General features: G+C 33.2%; 1 protein-coding gene across 1 annotated transcript; it reads left to right on the top strand.

Moving 5' to 3' along the window:
* The first annotated feature begins 384 nt into the window (after positions 1 to 384).
* Positions 385 to 25,415, top strand: alien (COP9 signalosome complex subunit 2 alien). The gene is made up of 13 exons (XM_089244646.1): positions 385 to 478; positions 8,037 to 8,150; positions 10,689 to 10,769; positions 11,773 to 11,898; positions 12,601 to 12,768; positions 12,882 to 12,986; positions 13,090 to 13,159; positions 15,068 to 15,167; positions 16,128 to 16,259; positions 16,383 to 16,480; positions 18,909 to 18,991; positions 21,264 to 21,322; positions 24,587 to 25,415. Exons 1-13 carry the CDS (start codon positions 425 to 427, stop codon positions 24,729 to 24,731), a joined length of 1,335 nt encoding a protein of 444 aa, XP_089100772.1. The 5' UTR covers positions 385 to 424; the 3' UTR covers positions 24,732 to 25,415.
* The last annotated feature ends 333 nt before the right edge of the window (positions 25,416 to 25,748 follow it).

The following is a 25,748-nucleotide window of genomic DNA, read 5'->3' as shown; positions in this document are numbered from 1 at the left end:
TTAACGATATTCTGAGCTTTTATTCCCTTGTCAGAAAAGCGTAAATCCAGAAACGTCTGAAAATAATTATTTTTATAATTAATAAGTTTTAAAAAACAACAGTAGAGACTTAGATGGTATCAATAAGCTTTATTTTTCCAATTATTTTCATAATCATTTACAGTTTTTTGAACAGTAGAGAAATTACGATAAATGTGACCAATTTACAAGTCACAAATAACTTAGATAGAAAAATCATTTTGATTATCAGTTTCTAATTAACATAAAATATTGTTAAATTTTATATTTAAACTATGAAATTGATTATTTTATATCTATTAATAAAAAAAAACAAATTTCTAATAATATCCATTGTAAAGGCTGGATGAAAGTTAAAGACAGAGACGAAATTGTGTGTGTCTTGTGCGGTTGCAGCCGGTCAATCATGTCGGACGCTGAAGACGATTTCATGTGCGATGATGAGGAAGATTACGAACTGGTCAGTAAAATTAGAATTTGGATTCAGCTTTACGCTTACATCACTTTCCTAAGCTGATGGTTTTTTTGAGATTGGAACGATGATGTACGCCGCTGGATAGCGTCGAAATTAATTCTCCTTCGCAGCCTTGTTGCCCTACATGCGTTTGTTTTGAATTGAAATTCTAACATGTTCTTTTCTTCATTGTTCTTGTTTGTCGTTTTTATTCAGTTTTATCCTGAGATTATACTTAAAAAGATAATGTTTGGTCCCAGTGAAGAAGGAATTAATTAATTCGAATTTTTAACCTAATTAGTCCTACATTTCAAGATGAGGGTGAAAAACATGACAGGTAGTGAGGAAGTGTTGTAACATTCAGTTTAAGAAGTTAATGAAACGATAAATTGTTAGAGAATTAGTAATTCACATCAAGATGAAACGGATTTACAAAAAAAGCGCTGTTCATAAAATGCTTGATTTTTTTAAAATAGTTTTTTTAATTGCAGTTTTGTGAGGGCTGAGCTAATTAGGGCTTTTTTGTGGTAAGTTCTAACTTATCTAGCCTTCAATTACTATTTGAGTCTGGGCCTATTAAATGAAGTTGGAATGCTAATTTCCTTGGTGTCTTGGCTGTGTTAATTCCTAATATATTGTATGAATTTTTGTTGCCAAGTTTTCGTCTACGTCAAAACAATATGTTGCCAACACATTACTCTCTTGCGCATTTTTTGGAACAGCTATAGTGTAATCCCTTTTGGCGTTATTTTTTCTTTGGCAAGAAAAATGCCGGAAAGTATGCCAAGAGTAAAAAGTTGTTATGCATTTCGAGCATCTTTATTGCTAAAGAGAAGAATCACTGATAAGGGATAATACTATGGCTGTTATAGCATGAGAAAAAAAATTAAACGACCGACGAAATATTGAAAGAAAAATTCTTGGACTAAATAAGGGATTCAGATTAAAAAATATAACATCCTATACCAGATAACTGGTATCCCTAACAAGATAACTGAAGGTCACTTTTACTGGAAAAAACGGTATACACGATACATAGTTATGTGTGCACAGTATGAAACATACAACGAACGAACAAAAAATAAGTGTTAAAATATTGTCATTTAATTTATTTAAATTCCAGCGTTTCTATGCAAAAGTGTTTTCGCAGCGACCTCTAGAGGGACCTGACTGACATCTTCAAACGATAAGCCTATTCCATAGTAAAAAACAGCAGGAAAAGGCAACCCGAAGAGAATAAATAAAAAAAAAAGGCTGAACTGGAAGAAAAGTGCCAACAGGCTACAGAGGAAATCGCCAAAGAAAAAGGGATTATATTACAGTCGAATCTCATTATAGCAAACTCCAAGAGAGCGGAGAAATCACTTCATTAAAACAAAATTTTTTTAGAAAGGAATTCCAAGTTTTTACATTGTTTTTATGTGAACTTATCTGGCAGATTAGAAAAGTGTTCGTTAAAATGAGATTTTCACTATATTGATATTCGTTGAAACCGGATTCGATTGTATAACTGTTCCATTAAAAAGAGTTGCCAAGCAGTTCTACACCAAATATTAGGAATTAATCCAATCTTGAAGTTGAAGTGCCGTTCAGCATCTCTTAAGCTGTGTTGTCGATGTTCAAGTATCTTGTCAAATGTTTACAGGTCTTTCCAGTGTTTCATATTTTTCATGTAAATCTCACAATTATCGCCAAATTGAATAATCATAGTAGAAAAGAAAAATGGTGCTGGACTGTTTTTCTTTTTTTTGGTAATTCACACAAAACATGGCCCATGTTGTTTTAATGTTAATATTAATTATTAATCAAAAAGAATAACTTTGCCCTGAAACTATAGACGAATATATTGACAACGTGATGAGGACAAATATTAATTTATAAAACATCAGGATATGTTTTAGCACTCATGAGCACCGTTATGAAGGTGGAAAAACAAACATGTTCTGTCCCAACAGAAAACTTGGTGGGAATGGGATTTGTGGTAGTTAGGTGCCATTCAAGTATTATGTCAGTATTGATGGAGGGAGGGGTTTCCGATTTGCTGACTTTTGATGATGAGGGGGGTTTGGATAATGCTTACGTCATCAGCCACTCTTTATGAAATATTTTTAATGGCATCTGACTCAGTGTGCCAAAAACGAGAAAAACCTTTCGATAATTTGTGGGCACTTGAAGTAACATTCCCCCCCCCCCCAATTGATAAGTGCCCTACGGGGCCACTTTAGTGATCTCTAAATTTTTCATAGATCCAAGTGATCTGGAAATGTGTTTGGGCCGCTTAAGTGCTGCGGATCACTTAAATAAAATGAGAATGTGCCATGGGTAACTTGAGTGATGTAGAACTGCACCGGGGGCCTGTTCACTATGTGTGTGTGTTCTAAAACTATGTCACATGTCACTCGAGACCTATAAATATGTCACGGATCGCTTAAGTGTTTTGAAACGGTGTCCAGGGTTATTTAAGTGATCTGAAAATGTGCCATGGGCTGCTTAAATGCTCCGGAATTGTACCACGGTACACTTAAGCAATCTGTAAATGTGCTGTTTAGTTCATTTTTACAAAATTAGTTTTGAGGGGGGCAGGCCGCATCAGATAATCTCCAGAACCATATTTTTTCCATGGGCCAAGAGCCTTTATGTGATTTATCATTGTATGAATTTATTAAAGATATATTTTTAGTTCATAGCCTTGAAATAACATTGAAATTAAAGGAAATTGATTATAATTACATATAAAGGTATTTTCTTCCGAAATTTCAATTAAAATATTTTTTTGCATCGAAAAATTTTTCATTGGGGGGGAGGGCAGAGTCCCCTATTCCCTGTGTACGTCTGTGATCCCACTAATATGCATCATGATTGAGAGGGGTAGAGCTGATGACAAAATTTTGCTGACAAGGGGAGGCCAAAAATGGTTAAAAATTAGCTTGCGTAATGCTTGAATGGCCCCTTAGGGGTTGTTTTCTTCACTTCAGTATTTTTATTTAAAGTCTGATATCATAGTTGTTGCTATGTTAGTGACATTGTATGTCCAGCTTGTCCCTTTCGAATATTATTCAAATGTTTTTTTTAAATGAAAATATGGTAAGACAATCGAATGGAGGTTGTTGATTTTGTGTCATACGTCAGTTTGTAAATTGATATTTGTCCTGGTCACGTCAACATTCTTCAGTATTCATTAAGGCTAAGATTTAGTTAGCAAGGTTGTGTCAAATTTGGGATCTATGATAAGTGCCTGAGGTGACCACATTCCTTTCACAAAAATATAGAATACTGCCAAACAGACCCGTAGCCAGAAATTTTGTTTGGGGGGTGGAAAACTTTCATTTTGGGGAGGGGGGAACAAAGTGACGGAACAATGGATTTTGTCATCATTTTATTTTTTTCGGTCATTTTCTCACATTTCAGGGGGAAATTATGGTCTGGGCCCCCCCCCCCTTGCTACGGCGTTGCGGTCAAATAAATTGTTCAAGCGAGTAAAGTTATGTAAAAAAAAATTGTCAAACACAAGTTAAGTTGCCAACTTTTTCTAAAATTGCTTAAAAATCTCCAATAGTGGAAAATAAGTTACTTCAGGTCAAAATGCAAATTCCAAAAACAAAAATGTTGGACATATATACGAGATGAATATATATGACCAATTATTTATGATAACTACTTTTAATTATAATTGATTAGTCATGAAAATAACCAGTTTATTTAAAAAATTCGACCAAACTTTGTTTAAAATGAGGAGAAAACTGGACATTTTACATAGAAGTTCGGACGGTTAAAATTCCAGGAATATCCTGTAAAATGCAGGTCATGTTGTCACTCTCTACATATAATTTTCTGGCTCCAGAGTTGCAGAAATACTGTGGATCTGACCCAGTTGTACCCGCTTGATGTAAGGGATCGATGAATGTCCTAAATATAGCGAGCTTTTGTAATAGAGCTAGTAATGGGCGGAGATACGGGGGGGGGGGGGGTAGAGGCATTGTCCCCATCTTCCTTCCCTTAGCATAGAGAAGATAGATATGAAAGGCTGGGGGCATAAATACCAATTCATACATATGCATTGAATAAGTCGGCTCCATTGATGTTGGGAGGGGCATGTGCCTTACTGATTACCATTAGATCAATGACTGATCTAATGTATATGCATATGGGTCATTCCCAAAAAAGTTGCATTTTACATTTTTGAAATGAAATATCTTTCCCTTTTATTTTGCAATAACTTATTTTTTGGGTTTGATGAGACTGAAAATCATGGATTTTGTTCACTTTGTTACAAAAACAAATATTGCTGTCCAAAAATATTGTTATTTTGGCTGCTTTTATCTTTTAAAATAATGAAATCCATTTATTCTTACACATATGTTGAAAAGAAAAGCAGTTTTGAGAAAAATTTAACTTTTTTCTGTCGTTTTAATGGTTTTTCATTATTTTTTCAAAATAGCACACAGAAAAGTTTGTTTTTTTACATATATTTAGCTATTTAAAATCAAAACTTTTTATTTTTGACAGACAATGGGTTGGTAATTTTTAATTTAACATCTTAGTTTGAAGTGTTCCTGGAATTTTTGTGCCTGTGAACTGCAAAAATTTTTTCCGATGTTTTCTGCAAAAATGTTTGAATGAATGAATTCATTCATGCAAACATTTTTAGTTCTAAAATTTGCATGAATGAAATGCATGCAAATTTTCGTCATTCTGACCAGTGGCTTTTATTTTAGTGTTTTGAAATCAGAACTTTAATTATAATCACCCTGCATATTGTAAATCATTGCTAATTAAGTTGCATTAATTATGCTTTGTTAAACACATTGTATTTGCCTAGTTTTTATCATAGGTTTTGCAAAGTAGTGTCTTAATTAAGCATATTGAGAGAGTAACTGGAGAAAACCACTTTATTATAGTGTTAATAACAGTAAGAATATAAGAATTCTTAAACACAAAATATTTCCTTGAGTTACATTATAAAGTAACTAAATTGCAAAAGTTGGCTTTTATTAAAATGTAAGAAATATTTATAGATTAATTAATATGGGAATTGTGTTAATTGCATTAATAAATGTTTTATTTTAATTATTAGAAGTTTGAATGATTTTATTTTAGAAATTTCATTGTTTTTAATGTAAATGCTATTAAAACCAAAAATACCAGTTTAAACCAAAAAAAACCTTTTTTTTTTTTTTTTTTTCAAAATAACGTTTTTTTACCAATCCTGATTCAGGGTGTGGTTCACAAATTGCAAAACATAAATTAAATTCAAAGTTCTGTAATTTCTATTCAATGTGAATAAAAAAAATTAAAAGGTTGAGTTCACATTCTATTTATGTGCATCCCCTAAAAATAAAAACTTGCCAATGCAGTGATAAGCTGCCAAAACTAGATATATTTAATATCTCTATAAATATTGCATTTGAAAATGTGTAATTTTTTGCAAATGACTTTTTAGAGCAGGATCTATATTTCGATAACTGGAAGTTTTAGCATAAGGGGACCGTGTGAAAAGTTAATTTCTTTATTTTGTATGAATATGACCCCTCAAACAAATATTTTTGGTAACTGCACATCATCTGAGAGATTTTTGTTATTAAAAATGTTTTTAAAGTCACCAGTTACAGAGATATTTGCTGTGCAACAATTTGTGACTACTTGTATAGAAAACAAAGTCAGAGAGAAGTCAAAGAAACATTATTTAGTATTGTTTTTCTTGAGATTAAAATCATTCTTGACTCCTAAGTCCCAAAGCAGAATGTTTTGCATTGCTGTGCAACGAATCCTCTGCTGACTGGAAATGTTCTGCAGTAAAAACCACCATAATAGTGTTTTCTGATGTGTTAATGAATACTGATTTGTAAACGATTCTTATTGATTTCAGTATAACCTACTTATTTCAAGGCATCAGCTTATTGTAGGAGCCAATTGTAGGTTCAGCTTTATCAGTATGAACCAGTCAGAAACCAGATTCTGCTGATTTTTATGGAAAATTCTCTGGGAAAAATCTTTAGATTGTGCATCGCTTGAATGAAAAACCCTTAACGAAAATACTCCTTTAGTCCTTGTAATTCCAGGCTGGCTACTACTACTTAACCAAACATGCACCTTGTGCAGATTTCTCTACGGAATTTCTAACGAATTGGCACATGCCAGAGAATGTGTGTTCTGAGTGTATGCTTAGCCCTAACATATTTATGTTGTTGAGTTGTGCTTGTTTCGTGTTCATGCTGCCACCTGGGGTTTCCATTTTCTGAAGTTAAGATGGAAATGCTTGAATTTTCATGTTTTATCAGTATCGTGTTGTAGGCCTGCCTGCTCTCATCAGAGAGACTTTTTCAAATGGGAGACTGGCTCACATTCGAGCCTCGAAGCTGGGAAACCAACTTGAGCCAACTACCACTGTGCCTTCAATGGGGTTCGAGCCTGGATCCTCAGCACGGTGCCCACATGACCGCACAGCGGCCAAAAATCCATTTCATTTTAATTGCAGAAGATTAAAATGAATTCTACAAAAAAGTTAAATGTGATAAATGTACAAGATACAAGACTCATATTTATTTTATATTCAGTGAGGGGTAAAAAAGTAGGCTTCAGTGAAAATACAGAGAAAAATGAGACATTTTCATTAAAAAAAAAAATCAGGATGATGAAAAATTCGGGAACATCCTGGGAAAATGGGTCAGACATTGGGTCAACCTATGCAATCCCAAAATATTGGTTCCCTCCCCCCCCCCCCCTATTTGTGACGTTTTTTTTCTGTTCGAAATATATCAGGGGTCTGATATATTTATACAAATCCCAGGCACCAGATCACCATGATGACTAAAATATTTGTATTGGCACCTAAATTTTTTTTCCGTGAAATTATTAAATTGCTGGCTGAAAGCAGCACAATGTTTGGCATTTATATCTGCCAACATGAAAGAGGGTCACTATGTCCCGAAAAAATAAAAAAAAACATTATTTTGGATTTTGTTCTGTTTTCATGGTTTTTTTTTGCAAGTTCTCCAGCCCTGTTATATCACATGGTAAACTACAGATTTTTCAAGTCTTAGAATTGGCACCAAATTGGGAAAAAAAATTCCTTATGTTTTAAGGACTTGCCCACGTTCATAGAAACAACATTAAAATTTAATTTTTTAAAGCCTATTCCTTTAAAATAGATTATTTAAGAAATTTAAATGTATGACAAGTGCTGAAATGAATAACATTTTTGTTTTGTGCATTAAGTTTGGAATAATTTAGAATCGTTTTCAGGGGAAAAAATGTGCTTTTACACAAGTAAGAATATTTTTTTCCAGTTAATAAAACTTGTGAACATCGGCCGATAAAAGGTTAATCAGACAAACTATGATCAGGATGTTACTAATCCAGCAGATACAATCAAATGCTTGGGAGTAATTACAGATTTTAAAAAAATATTGGTATCAGAGAATATGCAGATTTTCTTTTATTTGGCCACAAAATCTTTTTCTTTAATTCTTGTTTGTAACATGTATATCAAATGGCATGAATACATACTGCAGAAAAATTTGTTCTACATTTTTGTAAGGGTATTTTTTTTCAAAATTTTCTAAAGGAATACTCAGAAGACAGCAATTCTGAACCTGATGTGGATCTTGAAAATCAATACTACAATTCAAAGTCGTTGAAGGAAGAAGATCCAAATGCGGCACTCAACAGTTTCCAGAAGGTGTGTTTTTCTAATTTTTTAAAAAACAATATTTTTCTGTGAAATTGAATCTTGTTAAATGAGGGAGATTAAATTTTTATAACTTTACTTTTATTTTGGATAATTTTTCACAAAAAAGATGAGTTTTTGGTATTGAATGTTTTTTCAAAGGTGCTAATGCTTCGAGGCCTTATTGAAATCTTCCAGTTGAAAACCAAATTCTGATTTTGCATATCTGGTAAAAAGTGTTTAAATATTCTCAAACTGGGCTTTGCAAAAATAAAAAATCCCTAAAAGAAAATCACCCTCCGACCTTGCAATCCTAGGTTGATCATTTTCCTTTGACAAAAATAAGGGGAAATTGGAATTTCAAAAACTGGAAAGCATTTGTTGTTGGCAAATATGGTGCCAAAGATTAGCAAAGTTGCTGGTAATTGGTAGTGTTGAGCAATGAAAGTGCCACTGTAAATCACAGTGGATTAAAATGAGTTTTTTAAAAAACCGTTTAGCATGATGTATATATGCAAGATTAATATTCATATTTATACAAGTCATTATTATAATAGAGTTTATAAGCTGGAAAATAATTTGAATTCTTGATTTTAGTGAAGAATAAAAATTGAAGTGGGTTTTATTGAAAATATGGAAAAAAAACCATTAAAAAAGTCTTCAATTGTACCCAGACTATCTTTGAAGTCTGATTTACGTGGTTATTGTCATCCCACCTATTTTGTATTTTCAGGGTATTAATTACAGATTTTTTTTCAAGTCTGCGAGTTAGCACCTACATACTTGCCAACTATTACGGGATGTCCATAGTTTCTGTATATTTCTACCATGAAATATTGAATTATACTGAATTGCAAAAAGCTACGGACATCTGTTTTTTTTTTTTTTCAAAAGTATTTATTTTTGATTAGTATTCTATTGAGTACAAAATGGGGTCATACAAAGACAGCATCTCCATAGAATTAATATTGAGCTGAATTTGGATTAAAATAAAGCAACCTTGTCGTTGATAGTCGTTTGCTTTGTGTGACTGTCTGCATATCAGCAAGTTGAATCCTCTGGTAGGCCCAGGGTTTCAGTTTCTAAATATAAAAAAAAACAAATGAGCAGAAGTCATAATTTATCCAGTTTAGAGGAGGGGGGGGGGGCTGGGTCAATGCCTGATGTGGTCAAGTTGGAAATAAGAAAATTTATTTTAGTTTTTAAAATAGTCATGAGAGGGAAAAAATGGGGAGTGATTCCCCTCCCTTCCCGTCATCGAACATTGCCACTATAGAGAGGCTTGATCCCATAAGGTTAGCATGTATGCACCTATGATGTCTGAACATGAAATTTCAATCTTATTTGTTTTTGAATATTGTACAAAGTAGCATCTCAAAGAAGTTATTGTGCTAGATACATATATTTTATAGCCTACTAGCTATAATACCCGGTGCTGCCCGGGTTTTCTTCAATGACGCTTTTTTGGATCACGTGATATCTCCCTCTCTTTTTCTTGAGGGACATACAAACCGTGTCCAAGTTAACCAATATGGCCAGCTGCGCGATTCATGAAATAAACAAATCTAGATTTACACAGAAACGTAGAAATGAATATATTTTTTTCTGTTTTTAAGGAGCGCTAGGTATTTCGATCCCGCCCCCCCCCCCCCTCCCTGAACTTGAAGTTATCCATCTGTCTGTTCCAGCTTCAAAAAATCCTTAGTTAAGGCTGTGGAATTTTTTCGATGCACTTTTCACGGGCTCATAACTAATTTTAAAATATCCTAACCCACATGAATTTATGCAAATAAATATCAAAAGAGACAATATGGAGACATTCATTTTCATACTTGAGAAGATATAAATGAAATCAATGATATTGCTCGAATATCCAACTCAAAAGTATAGGTTTGGCTGATTACTTCATATTTAATCTCCTTGGCTTCGTATATCTCTAAGCGAACTGAATATTCCAAAAATCTAGAATTCAATACAATTTTTAAAATTATTGATGGGGCGGAAAATCCCACTAATTTCCGCATTTCTACAGTAAAATCGACAATTTTAGCACTGATTTCTATGAGGATCACCCTTTTCCTGACTCTCAAATTGATGCTGATGATGATTATGGCGTCTATTCAAAAAGCCTCATTACTGAGAGTATATTGAAAATGTGGCAAACCATTATAAAGGCATAAACTATTATACATATACAAACAGGATTAAAGAAGTGACAAACCGTTGTAAAGGCATATACACGTCTGAAACACATTGCTAGGGAACTACGGTAACCAAAGTAAACGTTCGGAAAGTGATTGTTGAGGCCCAAAAACCATTGTTGCCGGACAGTTTTTTGCCCATTTGGGGCATTTGCCCTGGTCTGACGAAATTTTAAAGTAGCCTATCGTTCAAGTCGGGTCCCATTTGGTATGTATGCAAAATTTGGCGACGATCGATCTAAAATTGTAGATTTGTATAGTGAACATACACACACAGAGAAAATCAATTTTATATATATAGATTAAAAATTATAGGTATAAACTATTAAAGTTATTTTGTGTTTCACAGGTTCTGGATCTTGAAGGTGGAGAGAAAGGGGAATGGGGGTTCAAAGCGCTGAAACAGATGATCAAGATCAATTTCAAAATGGTAAGTATTTGTATTGATCAAAAGTTGAACGCTGAAAAGGAATGTAAACTAAGATAAAGTTACAAAAATGCTTCATTATTTAAAAGAATTCGTTTTTATATGTTTTAATGATTTGTTTTTGTTCTTATGGAAATTGCCATTTTATCATAGCAACATAATAATACCATTCTATTCACAATATAAATCTCTTTGTGGTTTTTTTTGTACAAATGGGGTATGGAAATCTTTATTGCCGATAGTGGCTTTTTTAGATGTAAATGTGTTGTATTTTGACAACTGGGGCTAAACGAACCACAGGGGCCAGCTTGGATGGAATTTACATTGACAACTAAAATTGTATACATGCTATTACTTAATAAATTAGAATCTGAAGACAACACAAAAATTTCGGAGATTATGTCAGCATGTTTTTTAGCATGAAACGAATCACCAAGTCCTAGAAAAGTTAAACAAAAACATCATTTTGGATTGTTTTTCACCAAAAAAAAAAAAAAAAAAACATTGTGGCTCTCTAAAAACATTTGACAGGCACAGCTAAAGCAGAATACACTAAAAACTGCTATGCACGTCACAGAACAATCCTGGTTAAGAATTTTTGAGAAAATAACTTTGTGTAGAACACACAACCATGAAAATTTTGACTGCATAAGATTGTCAGCTGAGGACTCATTGCAGAATGATGTGAAACATTGCTTTGGAGAAGGGCACCTAAATTATTTTTATACACAACTATGTTATTCTCCTGATTAAGTTCTGGATTCTTTTACAGAATTCAGATCAAAAGAAAATGCACCCAGTCCTACATTTTATGTTTTTGTATCTGGGAATATTAATTTTTTTTTAAACCAAGCTTGTGTTACTTTTTGTAAATTCCTGAAAAGTTTGCTCTTTTGCATTCTGTTTTGCCATAAAAATTTTAGAAAAATGAATTTTCAAATACAATAAATAGCCGGCTTTACATTGATCTATTTCGTGTATGATAATGGTTTTTTTTCCTTTTCAGGGAAAATATGGAGAGATGATGGCGAGGTACAAACAGCTGTTGACATACATTAAGAGTGCTGTCACAAGGAACTATTCCGAAAAATCCATAAACTCTATATTAGATTACATTTCTACTTCAAAACAGGTAAAAAAATTTGACAGTATATACTCGTAGGTATATATTATTGATATAGTTTTTCCAAACAGCATTACGCGATATAGTTTTTTCAAACAGCATTACTCGATATAGTTTTTCCAAACTGTTTTTAGGTTTCACTAAATGTTATATTACTATATTACTGATAAAAAAAAAATGTATATAATTCTAACAATTTTTGTGTCCCGAATATAATAAATATAAGGTATGTTAATTCATTAACATTTTTGTAAATTGCTCTCAAAATTCTATTTTATTAATTTCTTAAGTTTGCTTTGTGTACTAAGTATCAAAAATATTACAGAATATACTGAATTCAAGTTGTTTGAAAATATGTGTATTTAATACATATTTGTTCATTGTGTATTTTTAAGAAACATGAAACATTGGATTTTTTTGTTGAACTCGATCATTGTGTGTGAAATACTTGTGAATAACCAATGTCCTAAATTAAACAAGTGGTATGGATTTCGAGAAAATAAGCCATGGTGCAGATGGTCAATTATATTTTTTTTTATTCTTCCTGTAATATAACAGTTAATTCCATTTCATGCCTTTTCCATCTTAATTGCACTCAAATTCAAAAATTACTTTCAACTCATTTATCATACCTTATAAAGAAATAATATTTTTATTCCCCCCCCCCCCTTTCACTGATTCAATTAAACTTATTTTCCAAATGATTTGCAGATGGAACTACTTCAGGAATTCTATGAAACAACCTTAGAAGCTTTAAAAGATGCGAAAAATGACAGACTGTGGTTCAAGACTAATACCAAACTTGGGAAACTGTATTTTGATAGAGGAGAGTATAACAAGCTCACAAAAATTTTGAAACAGCTTCACCAATCTTGTCAGGTACTTTTTTGCCTATTAAAAAGACAAGTTTGTTTTGATGAGTGTTAAAAAAAAGATTTTTTGTCTATAACAATGCTCATTGTCTTAATGTATTTTTTCTTTTTGAATTTCAGACGGATGATGGTTCAGATGATCTTAAGAAAGGAACACAGTTGTTAGAAATATATGCTCTTGAGATTCAAATGTACACTGCACAGAAAAACAATAAGAAGTTGAAGGTACTGTGATTTATTCAAACCTTAAAAAAATCATGGATGTTCACTTTTCAAAGTCAATGTGAAAGGTTGTGTGAAATCTGATTTTTTCTTGCATTTATTACAGAAATTGTATGAGCAGTCTCTTCACATCAAGTCTGCTATTCCACATCCCCTCATTATGGGTGTTATTCGAGGTATGCTAAAGTTTTGTGCTTTCTTGAATGATTTGTCATAAAAGAAATGCTCATCTGATTCTTTCTCCTGGCAAATAGAATTTAGGATGTTAATAATAATGAGACATTATAAATTAGTCTTTAGAAAGATGCTTTATGAATAGTACTAATGAAAATAATTTACCTAACAATCTTAATTTTGTGAGAATAATCTATTTTCAGTCATGGTTGAAACAGTATATTGATTCTAATATTTAACTTAACACCTATATAAATTTAATATGTTTAAAAAATATATCACCTTGTAATTACATAAGTGTTCATACAAATAACAATGCTCTTTTGCTAACTTATTAAAAATATGCATAAAAGATTCTTTTCCTATATAATTTCTTGTCATGGAAAAGTTTCAAGATATGAGAGTTGGTAATAACTTAATGGGTATAGCCCATAAGTTTTAGGCACTTAAAATGGTCAAAATACGCAGGCAAAAAGGCAGCAAAAATGCTTAAAATAGACACTAAGAATAGAAAGAAAAAATAACTGAAAGCCTATAAGAGATATTAAGGCTCTGAAATCCTACTAAAAATTAGTTGCAGTATCTATCTACTGTTTCGATTATAGTTTAACTTGGATAATGATGCAGTTATTATAAAATAATTTCATTCCAAAATAAGTTTTTATGGTTCCTCGGGATTAGGTCGATTAGGACAATGTGACCACACTTGTTGCACACCTCACAGGGCTGCTATGGTCAATTTAACCGAATACTGAATACGTGTCTCTTAGGCCTGTATTACACTATAAAAGTTTTGTAAAAGTTCTTTCATAAAACTTGAAAAATGCAACTAATAAGCTTTACTGGCTACTACTAAACCAGACATGCACCTCATCCATATTCCTCTGCAGAACTTCTAACGAATTGGTACATGTTGGAATGTGTGTGTATGTATAGTGAACCTTCCGTGAAGTTTATTTCTGTATAATGCTAGTTATGTGGTGCCGCCATCTGCAATCAATTTTTTAAACTAAGTTTTTTTCTGAACTCAGAGAGAGTGAAGTGTAATGAATAAATAATTGTAATGCAGGCCTGTTGCTCTCTGCGGAAAGACTTTTTGACTGGGAGATTGGCTGGCATTCGCTTTTCGAAGTTGGGAACCGCAGAAAACCAACTTCAGCTGACCACCACTGCAGCGACAGTGGGGTTTGAACCTGAATCCTTGCAATGCGAGTACGTCACTATGTCCACTCGACCACCACAGCGGCAGCTTTACTGGCTGCTTTTTCGAGCAAATGCTATTGATAAGCTTAGTGGTTGCATTTCTTAAGTTTTATAAAAGAATTTTTAAGAAACTTGTTTAGTGTAATACCCGCCTTGAATGAATAGCCGTGGGCCCCATCCTGTGTGAGAAACTCCTAAATTTTCTTATCTTTTTTTGTAGATGGGTGTCATTCATCTGAAACAAAAACGCTCATGCCCATCAGCATTTGGTCAAAACAAAGTTAAAGCATGGCAACATCAAGTTTTCTATCTCTCAGGCATTTACACCTATTCACGTTTAAATGGGGATGGAATGGGGGGATATTTTTTGTGATAATTAATGCTAAGAGTTGGAGATTTTTAAAAAAAAAAACCTTAATTATTTTAAAGTTCTTAATGCTCAAAATATCCAAGTTCTCCGAAAATATGACCTGAAATTCACGAATCAACTTAAAACAACGTTGAAATAGGCATTTATGGTGGGGAAAATTTCAGAAAAGGTATTTATATAAAAAAAGTTTGAAAATAGTTGAAAAAAAAAGGCATTTATATGGTATCTTGCCTGCACTTTCAGGCTCTATCAATGAATATCATGTGTATCATATATCTTGTGTATGTACATTGTTCTACGCATCAATGGCTTTACTGTTTTTATTTTTTATTTGTAGAGTGTGGTGGTAAAATGCATTTGCGCGAAGGCGAATACGAAAAGGCCCATACAGATTTTTTTGAGGCTTTCAAAAACTATGATGAATCTGGGAGTCCAAGGTGATGTTTTTTTAAACTATATTGTAGTGTATTAAATTTTTTATTACTATTGTGTGCAGTCAAATTGGTTTTTGCACCTGATGTCTACGAAATTCTATCAACTTGAAGTATATTTAGTATTGTTTTTTACACAAACCAGAATTTCCTTTTTAATGCATCAAAAAATATATTCTGGTCTCTCAGACATACTATTACGTCACCGAACACCAACTCCGGCTATATCACTATTGCAATTTACTGCCATTAAAGAGATGGGTTGGAAATGAAGGTGCTATCTATCTGTGGTCGCTTCATATTTGTTAGGGAAAATATGTTATCTATACCCTCCCTCCGGTTTGAATCTGAGACCGTGATTGCAATCTTCATGATGGTAGATGAGCAGCTTACCACCACGCCACTCGGGTGCTCTTATATATACTAGGTTCCTAGCAGCCTGAAAGTCAAGGAAATGAAAAATGATTAGAGAAAATGTTAAATATTTGACAAAACTCGGGAAATATGCAAATTTTTTATAAAAGGGGAAAATTCTGTGAATTGGAAAAAACAAACATTCCAAAGTCAGAAAGTTAAGATTTTGGAATTTCATTTTTTTCTTATAAAGTTTTGGTTAGGGAAATGATCAAGAGCAGATTTTGCTGGGAACCCTGATGTATTTTAAGCTCTATTTTCACGAATTTAGTCGTGATCACAAGAGGTTGCTAACTCAGAGGTTGAAAATCAGAATATTTTTCAGTAGAAGATACTTTCTTCTTTCATTAATTCTGAGAATCCAAAAGTATTAAAAAAATTAAAGTAAAACCCCCTAGTAATATTGAAGTTTGATTAGGTAGAAACACATATTATTTTCAACTAGAAAGTTGTTTTATAGGAAATTCCATCACTTTTTTCGCTGCTGGGATTGCCTTGTATGGAGCATTAAGCTTTTGTTAAATAATTTTTTTCCTCTCATAATTTATTTAGACGAACAACATGCTTGAAGTATCTTGTTCTGGCCAACATGTTGATGAAATCTGGGATAAATCCATTTGATTCTCAGGAAGCCAAACCCTATAAGAATGATCCAGAGATTCTGGCTATGACTAACCTTGTGAGGTAAATTCTAGCAATTTTTATCCATAACACAAGTTTTTTTTATGACTACATTTGTATATGCTCATTGTTTTTGGTCTCTTGAATTGGTTGTATTTTAAGTTTATGTTCTTTTGTCATTTTCAGTGCCTATCAGAATAATGATATCAATGAGTTCGAAAAAATATTGAAAACCAATAGGAGAAACATCATGGATGATCCATTTATTAGGGAACACATAGAAGGTATACATAGATATTTAGTTGCAGGTTTTAGATTCTTAAATTGTTTATAATTTTTGTCTTCATGTCTTAAGAGGCATGCCTTGATATCTAAAATTCAAAAATTATGTTAAAAAAAGTATGCCTCTTGTTCATGAACTCAAATTTCTATTCACCTGGAAAATAGAGATGCGAGGCGAGAATATTTTTCTGATTATGAGAAGTATATTCTTTTTTTCTTTTTAAATAATGGAAAAAAGTAATTTTGTTTATATTATGAAATATAATTCAGTTTTTATTGCTTCAAACATTTAAAACAATTTTAAGAATAATCACCTCATAATGACAACTTTTAGTTGAGAATAATCTCTTGGGCTTGGTGAAAGTTTTCAAAAGTTCTTGTTATGAAGGTTTGAAAACTTCTAAAGAGATTGTGTATTAAAAAAAACTGTAAAAATTATTTTAAAATTAGATCAATTTTCAGAAATAATTTCAAAGCAAAAAATAAAACACAAGTTGATTGACAAAGGAAGCTATTCTTTTAAATAATCACCTTCATTCTCTAAAAAGGTACAGAACTGTTATTTTATCTAATGAATGTGTACTGAAATTCTGTATCACACATTTCTTAGCAATTTGCTCAGTTGAGCCATGTTAGTTTTGTTTTTTGAAATTCTTATGCATACAGCTTCAAGAATTATTTTCTCTTCGTTTTTCAGGAGTAAAGTTTATGGAAGTTGATTTTAAGAAAATGCTTTGACAACAATATTGACTGTCAGTTTAGCAGATTCTAATATATTTCACACAGTAAATCATGAATGTTTTAGGCATGCGGCAAAAATATATCTTAATCTATAATTCAAGAATTAATTAGTGAGAAAATCAGGTCTACAAAGAAAATTTTTTTGAAAGCTGCTTTTAGTTTTGATAACTGATTTTTATATTTTCAGTGCTGATTCAAAAAATTTAATATTTTTTTCTTATCATGTAAGGCAAACTTATCTGTAGTAAGTCTGTCTAAAAAAATGTAAGTCTATCTGACAAAACCAATACCAGATTCGAAATTGGCACCCCAAAATCACTCTAGAATCACTGAATTATTTTTGACAATGATTTACTATATTTGTTTATAGTGCACTGTTTCAATATAGTTGGCATGCTGCCTATGTATTACTATTGAAATTTCACTTTTTCCTTTATCTCTAAAACTGGATGTGATGGAATTTTATAATTACTTTTCTTGTAATTAGCATCCAAAATCTATAAAAAGCACTAATTATTTTTAAGAAAGTTTTCCATCACAGTCTTGTGTAATTAATCAAAATGCATATTAAGAACAGTTCTGTTTCCTTTGAGAATGGTAATGTTCAACTTAAATGATTTTTAGTCAGTTTTGCTTACAGAAAAATCTAATAAAATATAGTTTTTTTTTTAATTAATTTAATCGGGTTACTATTAAATTAATAAAAAAGCTTTTTTTTTTTTAAATTTTATTCCAAAACATTTTTAGATAATTCAAAAAACTCAATCTTGAGATCTAAAATATTTATTAGATTGGTCCTTCTAGAGAATATTATCCTCAGTATTCTCCAAAAGATTATTACCAAGAATTTTACATCTCTATTCATACTCTTGTGAATAGTTGTAATCAGAGTGCCCTCTCTGAGAATGGAGTTGCTGAACTTAAATTTTTTGTACAATTATATTCTTCACATTTCTGATGGGAGGACTCGCATTTGAGGAAGAGATATATCAAATAGGTTTTTATGACATGAATGTCGCTCTCCACTTGTTAATACAAGATATAACGAAGACTGGATGTTGTGAAGATATTTATTATTTGAGATGTTAATTTTTTTAAGGAAGGAAAAAACTCATCTCTGCCTCTACCGGGAGTCGAACCCGGGTCCTTCGATTGCCGGACGAGTGCTCTGACCACTAAGCTACAGAGGAGATAGAGATTTTCCTTCGCTAGAGCGTATATATGCCGAACGGAACCGTGCAATGGACGGTGAAACCGATCAGCTAATAGCTCATTCATGTCATATATATTAGCCCTCTGGTGGCTCGTCGTCCATGAGCTATTAGCTGATCGGTTTCACCGTCCATTGCACGGTTCCATTCGGCATATATACGCTCTAGCGAAGGAAAATCTCTATCTCCTCTGTAGCTTAGTGGTCAGAGCACTCGTCCGGCAATCGAGTGACCTGGGTTAGACTCCCGGTAGAGGCAGAGATGAGTTTTTTCCTTCCTTAAAAAAATTAACATCTCAAATAATAAATATCTTCACAACATCCAGTCTTCGTTATATCTTGTAATAGGTTTTTAGCCTGCGCATGGTAGCCAGCCACATCATTTAAATTTTTTATCAATAGCTCAATCATATATTTTATTATAGCACTCATGATAAATTCCCATTTACTTAAAAATATTTTAATTATTTTTCCATTAGATCTTCTTAGGAATATAAGGACTCAAGTTCTTATCAAGTTAATAACACCTTACACTAGGATTCATATACCCTTCATTTCTAAGGTATGTATTTTATCTTTGGTATGCAATTTAATTTTAAATGCAGTTAAAATGTTTTCATGTGTCAGAGTTTATGTGAATTCTCTGTATGCTTGTCAAAACAATGTCAAGAAATCCCATGTTGTCATATCAGTATTTTACCTTTCCTAATCTGTTACCTTTATTCTCTATTATTCCGTTCTTTGTAACTTATGGAAATATCCTTTTCTTACAAATTTGTGTACTTTTTTTAAACTGATCACTCAAATAATGATTTCTTGATTTTCAAATCAAAAAATTTTAAGTTTTTTTTTCTATAAATAATGTTTTACATTATTTTTTACAAAAAAAAAACTACATTTTTTCATGTCAAAGATTTTGTTTGAAGTAGCTATACGTTAGGTTTACATATGTAAAGTTCACAGAAATTTTACATTTATTTGCAAAAACTAGAAAATCTACTTCATATTTGTTCACAAAAAAAATGTGTTTCAAATCGGAATGCTTGCTTTTTTGTTCATAAAAAAGAGAATAAATTTTCGAATCAAAAATTTTGTATTTGTTCACACAAAAACAATTTCCAAATAGAAAGTTTTCCACTTGTCCACAAAAAAAAAAATAAAACATTCCACAAGCAAAAAAATATTTCAAATCAAATTTCACATTTGTCACAAGACAAAGAAAAAGGACCGTCCGTATTTCTGGTAAGTGGTGAAGTACTTAGTTGAAAGCTAACATTGTAGTAGTCTCTACATCTTCTGCCTTCTGTTTGTAATAGCAAAATTGTAAATGCTAAGATATCTCTCATCATCCACGCTATTAATGGGACTATGGATAGTTGCTCTTGTGTGCAAAGTTCATGTAGCAGCATTTTGTTGCATTCAAAACTTGCATGACATCAACAGAGGTCGCTTGGTTCGCCACTATAAGTAGCTGTCTGTTAAAATTATTGTACCATAGATGAGCTCATTTAGTGGTATGTCTTTTTTAAAAAAAAGGTATTTTGGAAAAGGTGATAATGAATTTGGATTCTCAAAGATGGTGGTGTGATGACTTCAGATGGACAGAATAATATATCTATACGCTGTACGCTTCATTTGTTGTGTTGGATGTCATGCTTACAGTCAATTTATTTGAACTCTTCTCTGCCGCTGTCTTCAGCATAATATGCTCTCTTCGTTGATTTCTCAAAATTTAGTTTTTCCATAAAAATTCCCTTGACTCAAGAATGATTTCAAGTCTACTAAGTTACTCCATCAAATGTGCACAAATGGGTAGTTTGATCCTTCCAAATTTTTTATTAGTTCCATAATTTTTGTACTGAACTCAGAAACAAAAGTCAGCTGAACTCGTATTTTGCAACTACATACAATCATGTACAACAGGGTGATCAAGTTTATGCAAAGGAATATTAGCTTTTAAACATTCTCATCGTGTCTTCTAAAAAACCACCTTTCCTTCTTGGCAAAATATAGCTTAAATATAGTCCCTTATGGTCGAACACTTTCCCTCTGCTCACTAAATTATTTTTAGGGCAGCCCATGTTGGTATGTCTATTATTGCCAATGAACATTGAATATATCACTACAAGTACTAGCAAAATGTACATTAGTGGCAAAAATAAACACATTTTTAAGCAGTTCAGTAGCCTGGTTTACATGGGAAAGATTGTTTTTTCATTCTGCAATAGGAAAAAATTGCAAAGGATTATGGGAAAGGGGCATAAAACCACAAAAATTTACCAAGTTGAGCTTTCAAATTTTCCTTCCCCCAATGAGGGAGAAAAAATGCCAAGCAGGTTCTATTCACCAAATCACTTCCATTGAAACCCAAATCTTGTTCAAGTAAATGGGACTAGTAAGAGGGGATAGAAGTGATGGCTGTGGTTTTCCCTTTTAAGCATGGTCACAAGTGTTAAGTAAAATTACATCTTTTTTGCTTAAAAAAGTGTAAATTATTGAGATTTTGCAGAAAAGTAGTAAAAAATGAAACTTTTGTAAATACGAAATTTATTTATCCCTAATAATCACTTATTTCTCTCATTTGAAAAATACAGTGGATCCTGCTTAGGGCGTTCCCATTTAGTACGTCTTGCTTTCATAATTCCAACACTTCCTAAATTGCATTGCGGTTTTCCATTTAAAGCATTTTCCCCACTTAGTGTTTTTCCATGGCACTTTTTTTAAGAACATAAGTGGGATCCACTATAGTTCATCCCATTTACTTTGCAAATGCCAACACCTTTTTTATGTTCAGATTTTTCATACTCTTTGCATGTGTAATGTTTATTTTTCAGGAACTGAATATCGATGTTAGCGAAGTTGAAAATCTGCTGGTTTCGTGTATTCTAGACAGGTTAGTCATTTTTTATTTTTCTAGTGTGAGGTGTAAAGAAATATATATATATATATATATATATATATATTGAAGTTGGTGATTGTAGAAGTGTGACAAAGAAAATATTTGAAAGAAGCTCATTTTTCTCCAGAATTTTAACTCCACGTGCACCCTGTAACCCTTCGTCTGGGTAATTTCAGACTAATTGATACATGCTGGAACGATTTGTGAGTATATGTGTAGTTTTAACGTATTTATGTTGCCAGAGTTATATATGCAAGCTGTGTTCTAGTTGTGCTGCCATCTGTCTTGGATTTGTAGAATGTCCCCGTCTATTTTCTGAGTTTGAATTTAAAGTGGCAAATGCCTGAATTTTTGTGTTTTGTAAGTATTGTATTGCTGGGCTGCCTGCTCTATCTCTCTGTGGGGAGAGACGGACAAGATTACTGCAGGATATAGAACCTGGGAAAAAATAGATTATTTGACTTGAATTATAGAAATTTTTTAAATTCTTGTGATGGTACTACATATTTCCGGAAGTGGGTAGTATCAGTCCCTGGAGGGGGAAACTGCCAGTATAATATAGGATCCCATGGTTGGCACAAATTGTGGAGGAGATGAAGATTAGAAGGAAGAAAATTCATCTCCACAAATAACCAGTCTTTCAATGAATCTTGACAAGTGGAGAGGACTTTTCTAAATGCACAACCCAGTTGAGTTCGAGGTGTCGCCTTCATTTGTGATGTACTCAGCTCATTTCTGTGTCTGATGCATGAAGATGGAAGAGATAGGCTAAGCTCCTAGAAAGTCTAGACTGTTCAATTTAATGCCAAGTCTTTTACTGAAAGAAAGAATGTTTTATCTCAAAACATTATTTTTTTCCCCGCCCCAATGCATTTTCTATTCGTTGAATTGTTTTACATGAAACAGTTCGAAACTTTCAGAAAGACAAGTGGGGGTACATCTGGAAAAAGTTTGAGGCAGGCATGAGTTAATTGGTCTAGAGCAGTTTCCCAACCTTTTTGTCCCATCGTCCCTTCTTCAGAAATTTTTTTCTTCCATCGCCCCCAACGCAATTTAACCCATAGGATCCTATGTTAAATCTGTATCTTCTACTGCCCCCCTGGAACATTCCATCACCCATGTTGTGAATCACTGGTCTAGAGCAGTTTTCCCAACTTTTTTTGTCCCATCGCCTTTTTTTTTTCAGAAATGTTTTTCTCCCATCGACCCCTCCTTTTCCCAACACAGTCTAACCCATAGGATCCTATGTTATAACCATAGCTTCTACCGTCCCCCAAGGGGCGTTAATGCCCACGTTGGGAATCAGTGGTCTAGAATGACAGTAATTCTGATGTGGTGATTGGTGCTAAAATTTGGGTGAAAACAATGTGTTCAATTAGCATGCACATTCATATTAACTAAAATGTTTGTTAGCAAAGGCAGAAAAATCTAGGAGAAAAACGTTGTTAGCCAAAAAATTTGTAAGCTGAGGCGTTTGTTAGCTGAGTTATTTAGTGAAAGTCAGGGAAACAAAAAAATGCAAATATTTGATTAAAGTTAAGAAAAATTTCTGTTAAGTGAAAAAAAAAATCTGACTGAAAAGTTTGAGGTATACAGCAGTCTAACCCATAGGATCCTATGTTATAACCATAGCTTCTACCGTCCCCCAAGGGGCGTTAATGCCCACGTTGGGAATCAGTGGTCTAGAATGACAGTAATTCTGATGTGGTGATTGGTGCTAAAATTTGGGTGAAAACAATGTGTTCGATTAGCATGCACATTCATATTAACTAAAATGTTTGTTAGCAAAGGCAGAAAAATCTAGGAGAAAAACGTTGTTAGCCAAAAAATTTGTAAGCTGAGGCGTTTGTTAGCTGAGTTATTTAGTGAAAGTCAGGGAAACAAAAAAATGCAAATATTTGATTAAAGTTAAGAAAAATTTCTGTTAAGTGAAAAAAAAAATCTGACTGAAAAGTTTGAGGTATACAGCAGTTTGTGAAATACATTCAAATTAAGATTTTGAATTATATTTATTTCTTCCGGAGTTTTGGTCAGGGGAAAAAATTATCAATCAGATTTTACTGTTAACCGTACATCTGTCAGGAGTCCCACAGGGTGCATCTAAAGCACTGTTTCCCAAAGTGGGCAATATCACCCACCGGTGGGCGATGGATTGGCTCAGGGGGGGGGGGGGCGATAAAAGCTACGAGTATAACATAGGATCCTATGGATTCGCTTGAGTCAGGGGGTGATAAGAGAAAAAAAATTCTGAAGGGGGCAATGAAACAAAAAGTTTGGTAAACTATGATCTAAAGCAGTGTTTCTTAACGTTTTTCAGCTCATGCCCCCCCCATGCATCACATTTTTTTCTCGTGGCCCCCCGTCCTATCCAGGGCCCCCTCTACCCTCATCCAAGAGGGAGATACTTTCTATTTTTTTTATTATGGATGAAATTTTAATAAATCAGATGAATCTCTGTAATCTTAGCTAGGCACGGATTCCAAATGGTTGATTATCATCTCTCCCAGGAGTCATTATATTGTAAAAAACGATCTGTGTAAAATATGGGACGATTCAACGAACATGCTCAATAAATCGACCCTCCCAACACATCAAACGTTGCTCTGACGACCCTCTATTTTTAGCTGGGAGGTTATATATGAAAGCTTATATATGAAAATTATAGTTCCAGATCCCATATAGTGCAGTCCCCCTCCCTCCATTATAGACATGAAGACCCGGGTCATCCCCACTCAGACCCAAGGGTTAAGATGCCCGCTTCTAAACGAACCGTGTGATGGCTCGTTAGTTTATGGACGGATCTGATGAATTGTGAAAGTAGTAATATTTTCCAACCATGTTTCACTTTTAAAGCTTTTCTCACAGCTCTCTATGATTCCTTTCACCACCTGTCGTGGATCACCTTTCTTCTGATTTTCTACCGTGGCCCCCCCAGAATATCCCAGGACCGCAAGGGGGCCATACGGTCCCAGGTTGAGAACCACTGATCTAAAGGATAAAATTATGTTGAACATAATAGCTTTTCAACTTCTAATCAGTAGAGATCTCTTCGTAACTTCATTTTTGGGATGCAACCATATGCGCTGCAATATATAAAAAATTCTAATTTTATTTTCAGTGGCGTAGGACACAAAAGATTTAATAATCCCTGGGGCAGACTAGGTTTAGAGACATGGATCTTGTATTAAATAAGTTTGACTGAGTTTTTTTAAGGATTCATGTCAATTATATATTTATGTACACTATTTCTTTGAATAGTACTATCCAAGGACGGATTGATCAGGTGAATCAAGTTCTCGAACTCGACAAGAAGACCCAGGGTGCTGCTAGGTATAACGCTCTGGACAAATGGACTGTACAGCTGTCAACTCTACACCAGACTATTGTGAATAAGATGGCATAGCAAGGAATTTATTAGTTTTCTTCAAAAGATGGGAAGTATAAGAAAAAATAAGAGGAAAGAAAAACACCGTAACTAAGGTATTGCGGAAGTCATATGTGAACTGAAACTGTCATCTCTTTCTGATGGTAAACACTGTGATTGACTGAACTGGTAACAGTTCTGATTGCTTTTTTCGTCCATTTTGGGTATTGCTAGAAAAATAATGGCAAAATCCTACTGAGAGAGAAGACCAAATTAATTTCTTCAACCCAGAAGGAAGATCCCGCTGATTGTTGTTTTTTCTTTTCTTTTTTCTGTTATGTGCCTCATGATAATGAACTTCGAAGAGGAAAAAAGAACTTGGATATCTGTAAAAATATATATATATACATACACAAAGTTCTTTATGTGGAACAATCAGTTTGTATCAACACATTCTCAAAGTCTTGTCTCCCTCTGCAAAAGTTTCAGTTCGTATTTGGAAACGGAAGTTTGTTTTTTTTAATTTCTATTTCGAGGCTTCTATGCCTATTGCGTGTAAAGTCGAGATCTTGTGAATTTCATTTGTTATCATTTCATCGAACTATCAACCAGCTAATGTATACTAATGCTTCAAAATTATACGCATACATTTCATGACCCAAAATGTTAATTTTTCGAAAATAAAACTTCATAATGAATATGGAAATAAATAATATAAATTTATATTTTTTGCTTTTTTCCCCCCGAAAAAAATAGTACTTTTTTTGTTATTTAGTCAATGGTATGATTTGTTGAGAATGTGTAATCAGACCTCCATGTATTAAGGTTTCAATGAAATTATTCACTATGCAAGCCTTGATACAGTGGATTGGAAACTTATGATTCGAACACAATGGGAATAGTTTGATCTTATATATCCTCAATCATTGGCGTATGCAAAGGGTGTTGGGGTTCTTAAACCCCCCCCCCCCAGCCAAGATTATAGTGTTATTTTGTAGGAAAGAATGTAAACCCCCCCCCCCCCCAAAGAATGGAAAAAAATCTGAAAACACCCCG

The sequence above is a fragment of the Pholcus phalangioides genome, unplaced genomic scaffold (genome assembly GCF_987345545.1).
Source record: "Pholcus phalangioides strain wild (caught in Gottingen) unplaced genomic scaffold, Ppha-v1.0 ptg000003l_1, whole genome shotgun sequence".
Lineage (NCBI taxonomy): Eukaryota > Metazoa > Arthropoda > Arachnida > Araneae > Pholcidae > Pholcus > Pholcus phalangioides.
The sequence above is the reverse complement of the archived record's forward strand: the minus strand, read 5'-3'. Positions and strand labels throughout refer to the sequence as shown.